Source organism: Protobothrops mucrosquamatus, unplaced genomic scaffold (genome assembly GCF_001527695.2).
Source record: "Protobothrops mucrosquamatus isolate PMUCROS unplaced genomic scaffold, P.Mucros_1.0 scaffold_135, whole genome shotgun sequence".
In the NCBI taxonomy this organism is placed as follows: domain Eukaryota; kingdom Metazoa; phylum Chordata; class Lepidosauria; order Squamata; family Viperidae; genus Protobothrops; species Protobothrops mucrosquamatus.
The window spans coordinates 854566-867277 of record NW_015386211.1 but is presented as its reverse complement, the minus strand read 5'-3'; the positions used below and the strand labels follow the sequence as shown (position 1 = coordinate 867277).

Here is a 12712-nt window from a genome sequence, read left to right as displayed (position 1 = left end):
AGTAGTAGTAGTAGTAGTAGTAGTAGTAGTAGTAGTAGTAGTAGTAGTTGGAAGGGACCTTGGAGGTCATCTAGTCCAACCCCCTGCTCAGGCAGGAAACCCTATACCATTTCAGACAAATGGCTGTCCAGTCTCTTCTTAAAAACTTCCAGTGTTGGAGCATTCACCACTTATTTGACTAGATAGCTAGAAGGTAAAACTGTAAAATAAATGCATGCATATAGCCCTCTGAGTCATGCTTTCTGTCCTCCAAATGATTTTTGGCCCATTTTGTAGGCACTAAAGATGCTGCCCAGCAAGGCATGGGCACACTGGATCATGCAATGCCCTCCAGGAAGAACAGTGGCCTGGCCGCACTGTACTTCATCCAACCCAGTGGATCTCCCAGCAATAGCAGGGTTTGGTTGTCTGGATCAAGTAATTAGCACCTTGAGGCCTCTTGCACCCTGCCCTCCAGACTACCCTCCCCCCAATCTCACGCTCTGTGGCAGGCATTCCTTCTGAGGAGACAAATCCTCCAGAAAGAAGCAGCAGGAAGATAGGGCTTAGCCAGAGAAGACCTACTGGAAGCAAAGGCTATCTGAGAGAAAGGGAAAGAGGCAGTAGATGAAGAGATCACATTCGCTCTTCCACTTCAATCGTCTCTTTTCCAGGCAAGGCATGGAAAAGATGGTGAGCAAATAAGAAAAATCTCTTTGATAGGGGAAGAGACGGAGGGAGGGAGGACTCACTCTGGAAGGCAAGGAGGCAGAAGGGAAAGCAAAACAATATTTGGGCAGCGCTAATGGAATGGATTTCCTAGATTATACCATTCCAGATATGTTCTTCTCTGCCAGCTATAGTCAAAGTGAAGTGGTTCTCTTTCAAAGCAGTTTTTTATTTAATACATCTATCTTTAATGGCATATTGTAGTGCTCTACATTTTCAACTAATCCAGGACATTTCTATTAATGCATTAAAAGACGTTATGGCCCTTAAGCCAATGGCCTTTTCCTTGTGCAACACTCCTTTGATTATTTTAATTAAGACCCCTGATTTAAGCTAACACAGTTAGACTTTAAGGAAATTATTTTACTATTGCTACACTTCAGAAACACAAAGATTATAGACTGAATATGTGTAACAACTCTTCTGCTGGTTCTGTGAAGATGTCGTTTATCTAAAATATTTAACATTATGCACAAAAGCTCCAGAAAAACACAAAGAACATTGTCTATCTCTCCTCTTTTCTATCAAGGTGTCCAAATCATGTATATACACCACAGACTGGAACTCTCAGAAATTGTCAAGAGTAATTCTGAAAGTCAATCATTCCAAACACAAATAATATTTTAATAACATAATTCTTACCTGGACTTAGTTCAACCAGATAAGGTAGTTTCTCAGGTGGAAGAGAAGAGCCATAACCAGATCTATCAATTCTTTCCTTTCCTTTTAATAGTTTTACATCAACTTGCTTCTTCAGTTTCTTTGGGACATAATCAGGTGGCCGCCTTTTTAACTGAAAGACTAATATTCCTAAAATAGAGAATCACAAACAGATCATTTGAATGTGACCTGAGAAACAGAAGCATAAATTAACTACACTAAATGGCCAATGGTTGTCATATTGTCTCATTACAAAGTTACAAAATTAAAATTAATTCTCTATCACATGCAGCTTCATTATAAAATCCAATTGCATTCAGATTATTACCAATTTTTATTTAGTGCTATATAACGCACCTACACAAACTCCACTATACAATCCTTCTCTCTTTTAGGCCATCCAAACACTTTTAGACTTCTGAGTTTGACTGTTCAGTCACTGAGGAACTTACAATATCTCAATCCATATTCAGGTACTTCAAAAAAAGTTTTCTTATTTATTCAAAAGTCTAGGTACAAATCTCAAACCCTTTAGATTTGTTTGCAACTCACTAATAGTACTGTGTTAAAATAGTCACTCAGTTGCATTATATACTTTAAAAAACTAAAGTTACCTTTGTCACTTGGCCATTCCCTGAATATTTGAAGCGGACACTCGTCATCATCAAGGATAGATTCTTTAGCACCGCTATCATCAGAATGTTGAGCACCAGGAGGAAGCATAACCTATGAAAAGGCAGGGTATAAGATAGAAAATTTCCATATTATTTGTAATAACAACATGCTTCAATCTACACTCTGCTTATACTTCAGTTTAATCAAGGACGTTTTAAGCATAGCTCATACTTCTGAATTTCAGTATTACAAAGTAGAAAAGGGAGAACAAATATAACATGGCTGAAGTGTGAACACTGTGTCTTTGGTTCTTTTAGCTTTGCCTCTCCAATCAGCAGACAATTGAGAATTAGCTCATCTTAATAATCTCAAGTCAGGGCACTATGCATCTTTTTACTAAGTAAAACAGAATAGTAAGGTCCTCCTTCCTACCTATATATCTCATGCTTAAAGCAAAATCCATAGATTTTGGGTCATCTGAGGAAGATATAAGATTGGGAAAGGGTGAAAGAGGCACAAAGATGGAGAAAGCAAAGGAATTACTTTTTTGTTAAGTATAAATGTGTTTGTGCAACTCCTTAATGTCTATAGGGCTACCTCCTCTATAATGCAAATTGAACATGGATCTAACAAAAACTTTAAAGGTTATTTCAAAAGAATTATCTTGAAAATAGCTTATTTATTTTTATATGTTTATTATGTCGTATTGCTTTATTAAAGCTGCTCCGGGAGTTATAGAGAAATTAAAGCAAGGAAAAACAAATCATTTAACTAATTTAACCAGTCCAGAATAACTCTTATTTTAAATTACTACTTGGCTACTAATAGCCAAATCAAATCAAAGAGACAAAACATTTACTGTGTATTGGCTAAGAAATAAAAGTGCTCTCTTGTCAGTAATAATGTTAAATAGCAGATATAAAACTCAAATGAGATAGCATTGAAAGATTGCAAATGTTCAGAGAAAGTTAATTAGTTTGACACTATTTTCTTTCATTAATTTACTCACACGAGCAATACAATAATCCTTGGGATTTTCCTTTTCTAGGCTGTACTTCTCCAGGGCCTCAATAACTGCAAAATCTGCAGTATCTGTAGTAGACAGTAGGATTGTCTTGTACGGTATATTTGGTTTCAAACTATCTGCATAAATTCTTAGTGTTCCACCTAAAAATAAATTATTAATTCAAGTTATATATACTAATATGATTTGATTTCTTTCATAAATTTCATGGAATTTCCAATAATAATTTCAAAATAAAAGATCTTTCTCAAAACACAATGACTTTCTGCAAAACAATGCTTTCATTAATAATTATAATGAACATAATTATAAACCTCTAATTTTCCAAGGGCAAACTTAGTATTTTCAAAAGATAGGTTTTTATGAATATTACACACTGTTCTCTGATTGAAGAAAGCGTCACTTGCCAAGGAAAATGCCTATTTTTGTACACTCTTGTTAGACAACCAACCTTAACATATCAAATAAATTCCTTAGCTTTAATCTAAACTTTCACCTGAATCTGGCCTGCCATCAGAACTCCGAAATTCTTGCATTCTTTTTTCTAGCTTCTGTTGTCTTCGTCGTTTCATTACCACTTCTGGGTTGGATATTGTTCGAGTGAAACTGGTTTCAGGCATATCTTTGTAGACTTCTGCTGCAAGACGAGAATTTTCACTGCCAAAAGAAATTTCAAGAATTCTTCAAAATACGCAAGTACATATTACTTTTCTTTTTAAAAAGTAATATATGTGTGTGTGTGTGTGTGTGTGTGTGTATCTCCAATGATGCAATCAACGATCTCCGGGAGAGGTACAAACCAGTTGTTTATTGTTAAAACAATACTTAAAACAATAAAAACAGTTATATACAAAGTTTAAAAAAACCTTAGCTTTCGCTGGTCCTCGGCCAGCGTCCTCAGAGTGAGGCTCAGGGGGTGGGGAGGTTCTTTTTATACCCTTGTTGATCTATACCCTTGTTGATCTAAAAAAGTGCAGAATTGGAGTGCAAAAAAGAGAGGGCGGGACGACTAAGGCAATTACAGTCAATCAGGAAGAATGGCCCTATCACACAGGCTATGAGTAAGCAGTTAGATCAACAAGGGTATAAAAAGAACCTCCCCACCCCCTGAGCCTCACTCTGAGGACGCTGGCCGAGGACCAGCGAAAGCTAAGTTGTTTTTTAACTTTGTATATAACTGTTTTTATTGTTTTAAGTATTGTTTTAACAATAAACAACTGGTTTGTACCTCTCCCAGAGATCGTTGATTGCATCATTGGATAAACATGCCCGGGATTCGCATTTTTGCAACCATTAAGGATATATATATATCCTTTCATATATATATATGAAAATAAATTAATGTGAAGCCGACAGCCCAAGGGCTGCATATGTACCTCTGTTACTTAAAGGTACTTTATCCACTTGTCAGATAAGCAGTGATTTATTGTAATAATTAATAGACAAAACCAGCTATCTGCACTCCAAACTAGCTTATCATCTCATCAACCAGCTTCTAGAACATATCATAATTTTCTTGTGACAAATAGTTCTAGGATCCAGCAATATAAAATGAGTCACTAAGAGAAAAGAAGAAACTGGCTTTCAATTTCCCCTCAAAATTCTGCTTAAAGGATATTTATGAATGGAAGTGCTGTTCTGCACATAAAAAAAACTTTTTACCAATAAGTCATGTGGTAAGAAACAATCAATAAAATAATTTTAAAAGACATATTTTAACAATTCCTGTATTTTTTTAATTTAAGACTCACATATCATCTCCATGAAATGGCCCATGATTGTCTAAAGCTTGTTGCTGTGCTTCTTTTTCTCGCCTCTTTTTTTCTTTTTTTTCCTTCTTTGATAGGGTCCGCTTAAAGTTTTGGATCACTCCTTCTTTTTCTTGTTTTTCAGGGCCATTGCTCTGAGCCTTCTGAAACATGTCAATTTTATTAGTATTATGTGATTCATTTAGTTGTATTAGTTTCCAAAGCAACATTATTCAATTGCAAATATCAATGGTGATAAGAATTGTAATTTATGCATTTGACAAAGGATCAGCAAGAATTATCTCAACATTTGACCAAGATGATTAACACAGAATGGTTACAATTCATTCACAAGGCTGAACCAAAGTTTATTCCTATGTGGATACAGTTCCATGAGTCTCCAAAATGACAACTTTTACACTGTCTAGAGAGTGATTATTTTTACTTTGACAGAATTCAGCTTCAGTGTCATCTTCCAATCAAAGATTCTTGTTTAAAAGAAGTTCTGATTATTTTAACAAACCAATTTCATTATTCTTGACCTACACCTCAGAATTTATTTCAAACCAGAATTCTTGATCTGAGTGGAGTTTCTGCAGACATTAAATTATCAAAGGGGTATAAGGTAAAGGTTTCCCTTGTCTTGTCATATCCAATTCTAGGGGGCAATGCTCATCCCTGTTTTTTAGCTGAGGAAGCCAGCCCAAGGTACACAGAACACTGTTACCGTCCCACCAAAGTGGCACCTATTTATCTACTTGCATCTGCATGCTTTCGAACTGCTAAGTGGGGCAAGAACAGGCGTGCTCACCCAGTCACACGGCACTCAGGTCTCGAACCTGGGCTGTCAGTTTCCCAGCATCTTTAACCACTGAGCCATTGTGCCCCTCAAAGAGTGTACATAAGCTTAATACAGATAGTCCTCCACTTACAACCACAACTGTTGCTAAGCAAGAAATTTGTTAGATAATTTTTCCCCATTTTATGACCTTTCTTGCCACAATTGTTAAGTGAATCACTGCAGGTAAGTTAGTAACACAGTCGTTCAGTGAATCTAGCTTCTCCATTGACTTTGCTTGTCAGAAGGTCACAAAAGGGGTCACATGATCCCAGGACACTGCAGCCATCATAAATATGAGCCAGTTGCCAAGCATCTGAATTTTGTTCACTGAGCTTGGGGAAGCTGCAATGGTCATAAGTGTGAAAACGGTCATAACTCATTTTTTCAGTGCTGTTTTAACTTTGAATGGTCACTAAACAAACTGTTGTAAGTCAAGGACTATCTTTATGTTGGTTCGGTTTATTTGGATTTGCCAGTTTATTGTTCAGTATTATATGCAAATGTGGATGACCTTTAATTGACATTCACAGATACAAATTGAGTCTGTTATAGCCAAAAGAGTTCTTTCAGGACAACTAGCAAAGAATACTTACAGTGGAAAAACCTGATTTTTTTTTCTTGATTTTTATTATAAAACATCAATACATAAGATATAATTCAGGAATATATTGTTTATCAGCCTAATTATCAGAATATAAGAATTAGTCAGCTTACTAACCATTAAAAATGTTATTTCCTATATTCAAAGAAACACAAAAATAACTGTTCCTATAGTAATCTGAATGTGCCAAATTGGTAAACATTAGACTACTACAGTTATATAAAAACTAAGAAACATCATAGAAATAATTACTCCATGATAATCATAATCTAGCTAAACATACCTCAAAATTTAAGTTTACTAATAAACAAATTCATTTGGTTTATAATGTATTAAAACTGCCTTTAACGTTTACTTTTTCTTATATGAATCCATTACCTGTGTTTGGTTATAATTTATTTCTTATTGGAAATAATACAATGTAATATACATAAATCTTCTACTTATGTAATGGACAGAAGACATAAGCTTGAGGAATAGAAGGAAGAAACACAACTACAACAATGTCAGATAAAAGAATTCTAAATCCGGGCAAAAATGTAATCTGGGAAAGCACCTCAGAGAGGATCCTCTATAGTTTTCATGAAGATATAGGGAGGGATCAAGGATGTGTATCCACGCTCTCAATATGTTACTGTAGCTTTATAATAAGAACAGTACTAGCATTTATAATGTGGCTTCCTATTATGGTCAACCTTGAATGGCTAGCAACTTGCAACAATGAACAAAAATTTCCTTAACTGAGTGTTAAGTATTACATAAAATTCCTTTTTTGAGCTGAAATATAATGAAGATCCTCAGAAGCACTGAAAACATTTCCATTCCAACAAAAATTTATTACTGGCTAAAAGCAGTATTTGAATCAGCATTAACTGACTAATTTGAGAAGTAACTAACCAAAGAGAGAAGCAACCTAGAACTAAGGAGAAACTTCCTGACAGAACAATTAACCAGTGGAACAACCTGCCTCCAGAAGCGGTGAATGCGCCAACACTGGAAGTTTTTAAGAAGAAACTGGACAGCCATTTGTCCGAAATGGTATAGGGCAGCGGTTCTCAACCTATGGGTCGCAACCCCATTTGGGGTCGATCGACCATTTCACGGGGGTCGCCAAGCAAGGCTGTCTGCCATTTTTTTCCCCTTTTCCGGCGGGTGCCTTACCTCCCTCGAGCTGGGCCAGCTGGTGGTCGGCCTGCTCCGGCTCTGCCGCTTGCCAGCTACGCCTCGGCCGGCGCAGGGGGCGGAACCACGCATGTGCGGCGCTCCCAGGCAGGGAAAGTCCTCGACTTACGACCGGTTGGGTAGTCCTCAACTTATGACCGGTTTAGTCCTTGACTTACGACCGGTTGGGGGTCGCGGTATTAAAAAGGTTGAGAACCACTGGTATAGGGTTTCCTGCCTGAGGAGTGGGTTGGACTAGATGACCTCCAAGGTCCCTTCCAACTTTATCATTATTATTATTATTATTATTATTAAGGAATGGAAATCACACACTCTGTATCAACATGCATAAGACTACCTGTAAAGGCACATCCATGGACTACAAATGGGGATGTACAAAAAAATAAATAAATACAATATACAGACACTCAATTTTTACAAACATAGAAAACTCAAATATACAATGTTTATTTTTATAAACACAGAAAAGAAAACTCATATATACACACAAACACAGCTCAAATATATACATTTAAGAACATTTCTGCTTTTTACCTTGGCAGGGAGTGCATCGTTTTCATTCTTAAGCACAAATCTTCCTTCACGATCATCTTTGTTCCAATTTAATTGTACAACTAGAGGCTTCTCATCTATGTCCAATCTTCTTTCTTCTTCAAAATAAGAGAAAAAAAGACAAGATCAATCACTGCAGAATATTGACAATTAACATAGAAGCCAAGAAATGATATAGCAAACACATTTAGTTAATAGACTGCTCTTGTACCATAACGGAAGACTGTCAAGTCTTTCAGTTATCAAAATGAATAAATTGCTAGTAACTGAAATTTGAACCAACCATTTCTAACCTGACATTAGGTGTATTAGGACCACAATTTTTAAAATTTCCAGGAAGCACAATTTTTTTGGATGAGAATTCTGGGAGTGTACTCTTCGAACAATATAAAAAGCACCTTATTTTAAAACAAGCTTGCTTTGAACATTTAAAGTCTTTAAAGCTTCAAAGGTAAGCTGTAGTTGTCCAAAAATTAAACATACAATGAAATGTTTTAAATATATCAGCATGTACCTGTACAATTTAAAGTTTCTTCAGTAAGTGGTGGGGGGGGAAAATCACTCCTTTTTAATTTACTAGCCTTTTTTTTCACCATAACCTTAAGAAACATCTCCTTCTATGACAACATAAGTTAATACTGTCAAGGGGATCATTTTGTTTTTAGTCATTCATCTATTAAAAAATAAACAACCAAATAATATATAATTATTAACTGATCAGATTTAATAAGCCAAAATTTAAAATTAAGAATAAGTTTTTAAAAAATTCTTAAGCTAATGGGATATAAAACTTGCTGTAAACCTAGCTGATATAACTATCTAAACTTCAATTTACTAATTATTATTCAAGTAACTACTGCAGTAAAACATCTATTGATTAATATTCAAAAGACATGTTCCTAAACTAACCTAAACAGCTTCATTATCAATATTTAATGGTGTCAGAGATCACAGAACATCTCATTGTCCATATGAGAAACATATATACAATCAGTAAGCTACAGTATGGACAGAATATGGTTGGCAAAGTAGTGAAACAAGGCTTATACTCTCCCCTTATTTATTCAAGCTATATAACGAATATAATAGCAGTGTGGCGAACCTATGGCATACCTGCCAGAGGCGGCACTAAGAGCCCTCTCTGTGGGCACGTGCGCCATCGCCCCAGCCCCGACTCCCCCCGCAGCCCCTCACCAGCAGCCCCCCCAGAGGAGTCGTCCCCGAGCGTGGCCCGGGCGGGGAAGCGCAGCCAAGGACATGGCAGCTGGGCAGCAGGGACAAGACTCTGCCCTTGAGCCCCACTGCGCACAGATGATGCTGTGGGGCGCAGATGGAGGGCGTGGCAGCCATGGCGCTGCTGGGCCACCTGGGCGATCGGTGCCCATGCAGGCAGTGGATGGCCCTATGGGCGGGCAGGAGCGGAACAGAGGTGGGTTGGGGGCGGGGTGGTTTTTGGGCACTCGGTCTCTAAAAGGTTCACCATCACTGAAATATAGGAACCTGCCTCCAGCAGTTGTGAATACTCCAACACTGGACGTTTGTAAGAGGAGACTGGACAACCATTTGTCTGAAATGGTATACGTTTCCTGCCTGAGCAGGGGTTGGACTAGAAGACCTCCAAGGTCCCTTCCAACTTTTTTTATTTATTTATTATTATTATTATTATTATTATTATTATTATTATTATTATTATTATTATTATTATTATTATTATTATTATTATTATTAGAAAGTTTGATTGGAGGAAGAAACGTGTTTTATCTTTTTCTGTATTTGGAGAGAAAAAATATCAATAACCTGTGTTATGCTTGTGACACTACACATACTCGACTTACAACTAAGTAATCAATCAATCAATTCATTCAATGTTTGGTTTATGATCAGCTAAAATCAAAAGAAAACAAGCAAAAATGACCTAGTAACTGTTCAAAGTTACAACTGATCTGATAAATCGGACTTACAGTCTGGATCCAATGTTCTACCAGTTGCCCCACCCACTGGTCACATGACAGAACTACAAATGCTTGGCGACACAGCCACATTTATGGCCATTTGCAGCATCCCAAGAGCATATGACTGTATTTCACAATAGTTTGGGCAAAAAAATGGACTAAAATCAAGTATAAGACAACCAAATGAATCATCACATCAGGTACAACAATCAGTCTTAGAAATGCTAATGAAGATATTGAAATGATAGATAGCTTCGGCCTTTTAGGATCATGTGTAAAAAAACATGAAGTCAAGAAATACACCACAGACAAGCACTTAGCAAAGCAGCCATGAAAAGATACTCATGCCATGATGTGTCTAGTGCAAGCACTTTCCCTGTGATACTTTATGGCAGTGAAAGTTGGATTTTGAAGAAACAAAACTGTTTTGAATTTTTGTGTTGGAGAAGACTCCTAAAAATGTCATGAATGACCAAAAAAACAAACAAATGGATGTTCAAACTAATCAATCCAGAGGTTTTTTTTTACTTAAGGCACAAATGACCAGACCCAAATTATGCAAAGACACAGCTCTCTACCAAAGGCTCTAATGCTGGGAAAGAGAAGAAGAACAAGAACAAGGTGGATAGACTCAGGTACAGTAATAATGGGTGTACTACTGGAAGATCAGGTGAGGGACAGATCATCATGGAGAAAATCTATATGATCAGTAAAAGCTGACAATGACCCAATGACACAAAATCAATCAATCAGTGTTAAATATAGAGTAGCACATAATTATAAATCACTATAATCTCTTTCAAGCATAAAAAAAATCAGTCAGTTAAATAATAGACCAGTAAAACAAGTATTTCCTCTTGGTTGTTGGTACCTGGATGCATACTAACTTGAACTTTTACTATTAAGCCAAGAGACAAAAAATAGTGAAATTTAGTTTTTTGTCTTTGTAGCAATATCATATTCTACTTCAGAAATACTGCCAACTTTATGCCAATAAGAGGTTAAATTAGAAACTCATTTTATAGATTATTAAAAAAATCCTTTGGAATTGCCTTGTATCAGTTTATTATGCTACAAAAATATGTATGTAGATTAAATAGTAGTCAGAAAACTACAGAAACAATGTAAGATTGATGAAAAGCTTCTCTGAATCAAGAACAAACCTTCTGTTAAAGCAGGTGTATCTCTATAATAAAATAAGAAAAAGCAACACGGTAACAGGAGTGAAATTTGGCCGTTTTATTATAGAAGATATATACATTTTACAATATTTGTCTTCTAACTGTTGGAGGTGAGGTTACTAACTTCTGGTCTTCTTTAAAAGTCTAGCAAGAGATGTGGCCTTTTCTCCAAATGTTAATCTTCCAGAGAGTAGGCAGCAGACCAGCAAGAGAAAACTCTCATATGTACATGCAAATCTGCTCACTTAATATTGCATGTACTCCATCATTAGGTATTTGAATCTTTGACATATTAACTTGTTTTGGAAACTAGTTGTATTCTCTGCATTATTTGATGACATGGAAAAGTTACACCTGCATTCCTAATTATAGGTGTAGCCTGAGTTTCTGTGCTGACTGAAGCAGGTGAAATCGAAAATATTTGTGCACACTGGAACTGCTCCTAGAGAGGATTCCCTAGACCAGCAGCCCCCAACTTTTTGGGCATCAGGACTGGTTCTGTGGAGAGAGGTTTTTCTGCGGACTGAAGGGGGCATGGTTTGGTGTGCTGCCTGTATCCCATGAATGGGGTTTCACTTGTCTGCATGGCCCGGTTACTGGCATGTCGCGGACCAGTGCAGGTCCGCGGATCAGGAATTGGGGAACCCTGCCGTAGACTATTCCATTAGTTGCGCTCATCATAGCTTCATGAAAATCAAACCTAAATTTCTTCTAGTGACTGGGAGAAGGAAGAAAACACTGGCTTTTTACTTACGAATTAGCTAATCAGTCTCCACAATATAATGAAGAAAGAAAAGTGCTTTGCTACAATTCTTATACATGTATTTGTCACTATTTATCTTCATAAATTTCTTGTCATGTAGTTCTAACATTAGGAGGTAGAAATGAAAACAAAAAGGGCACAACAATAAAATAAGTTTAAAAATGAATAAATATGGTGAGACAAAGCAAAAAGGTGTGGAAACAATAAGGAAAACATGACTAAATGAAACTTGAAAGACTAAGTTGGTTAAAGTGCTAATTTTTAAACCAGAAAAATATCATCTACCCTGAAGAAGCCCATAATCCATTTCATTGAAATGTCCAGAAAAAAAATCAAAACACAACATCCTTGCCTTCCCTCCAAATGACCTTGGCATATAGGTTCAGTATCAAATGTGGCACAGTGTTCATTATGTGCCTCAATTTGCTTTTTTGAAATGACATCATCTTGCTACTTCAATTACACAATGTAATTTGCTTCAGTTGAGTTACTTTGATTATATATTTTTAGATACAACACACTGCTGGGAATAATGAATATCCCCATTAATCTGTTAAAAAGAGATTTTAGGTAAAATAAATGTAAATATTCCGAAAGAGAAAACATCATGAATTAAACATTTTAGAAATTACAGTCTGCACGCTATAAATGGTATTAATGATCTGCACGTTGTTACACCTGAAGAAAAAGGGGAAGAGAAAGACATTTTAAAAAGAAACATAGAATCTGGCTTAAGGTCTAACTACTTTCAGTACCAAGATATTAATGCATATTTTGAAGAGTCTGTAGAAAGTTTCTGTTTTTGTATGATAATATTGAGGCCTACGTACAATTCTTATGCTCAAATATGCCTTTCCTTTGTGCTGACCACAAAGTTGATTATTC

The 12712-nt window shown here is 36.4% G+C and overlaps 1 protein-coding gene across 2 annotated transcripts in view; it reads right to left on the bottom strand.

Annotated features, from left to right (window-relative positions):
• The window catches only part of AFDN (afadin, adherens junction formation factor), a 90175-nt gene that overhangs the window by 57424 nt on the left and 20039 nt on the right, over positions 1 to 12712 (bottom strand). The window contains exons 3-8 of one of the 2 annotated variants that reach the window (XM_029284563.1): positions 7914 to 8029; positions 4759 to 4919; positions 3504 to 3664; positions 2993 to 3150; positions 1983 to 2094; positions 1351 to 1518 (exon numbers count right to left, since the gene is read on the bottom strand). In XM_029284563.1, coding sequence (XP_029140396.1) covers positions 1351 to 1518; positions 1983 to 2094; positions 2993 to 3150; positions 3504 to 3664; positions 4759 to 4919; positions 7914 to 8029 — 876 coding nt within the window. The remainder of the gene's footprint in view (positions 1 to 1350; positions 1519 to 1982; positions 2095 to 2992; positions 3151 to 3503; positions 3665 to 4758; positions 4920 to 7913; positions 8030 to 12712) is intronic. The other variant, XM_015818412.1, reaches the window with a different exon arrangement.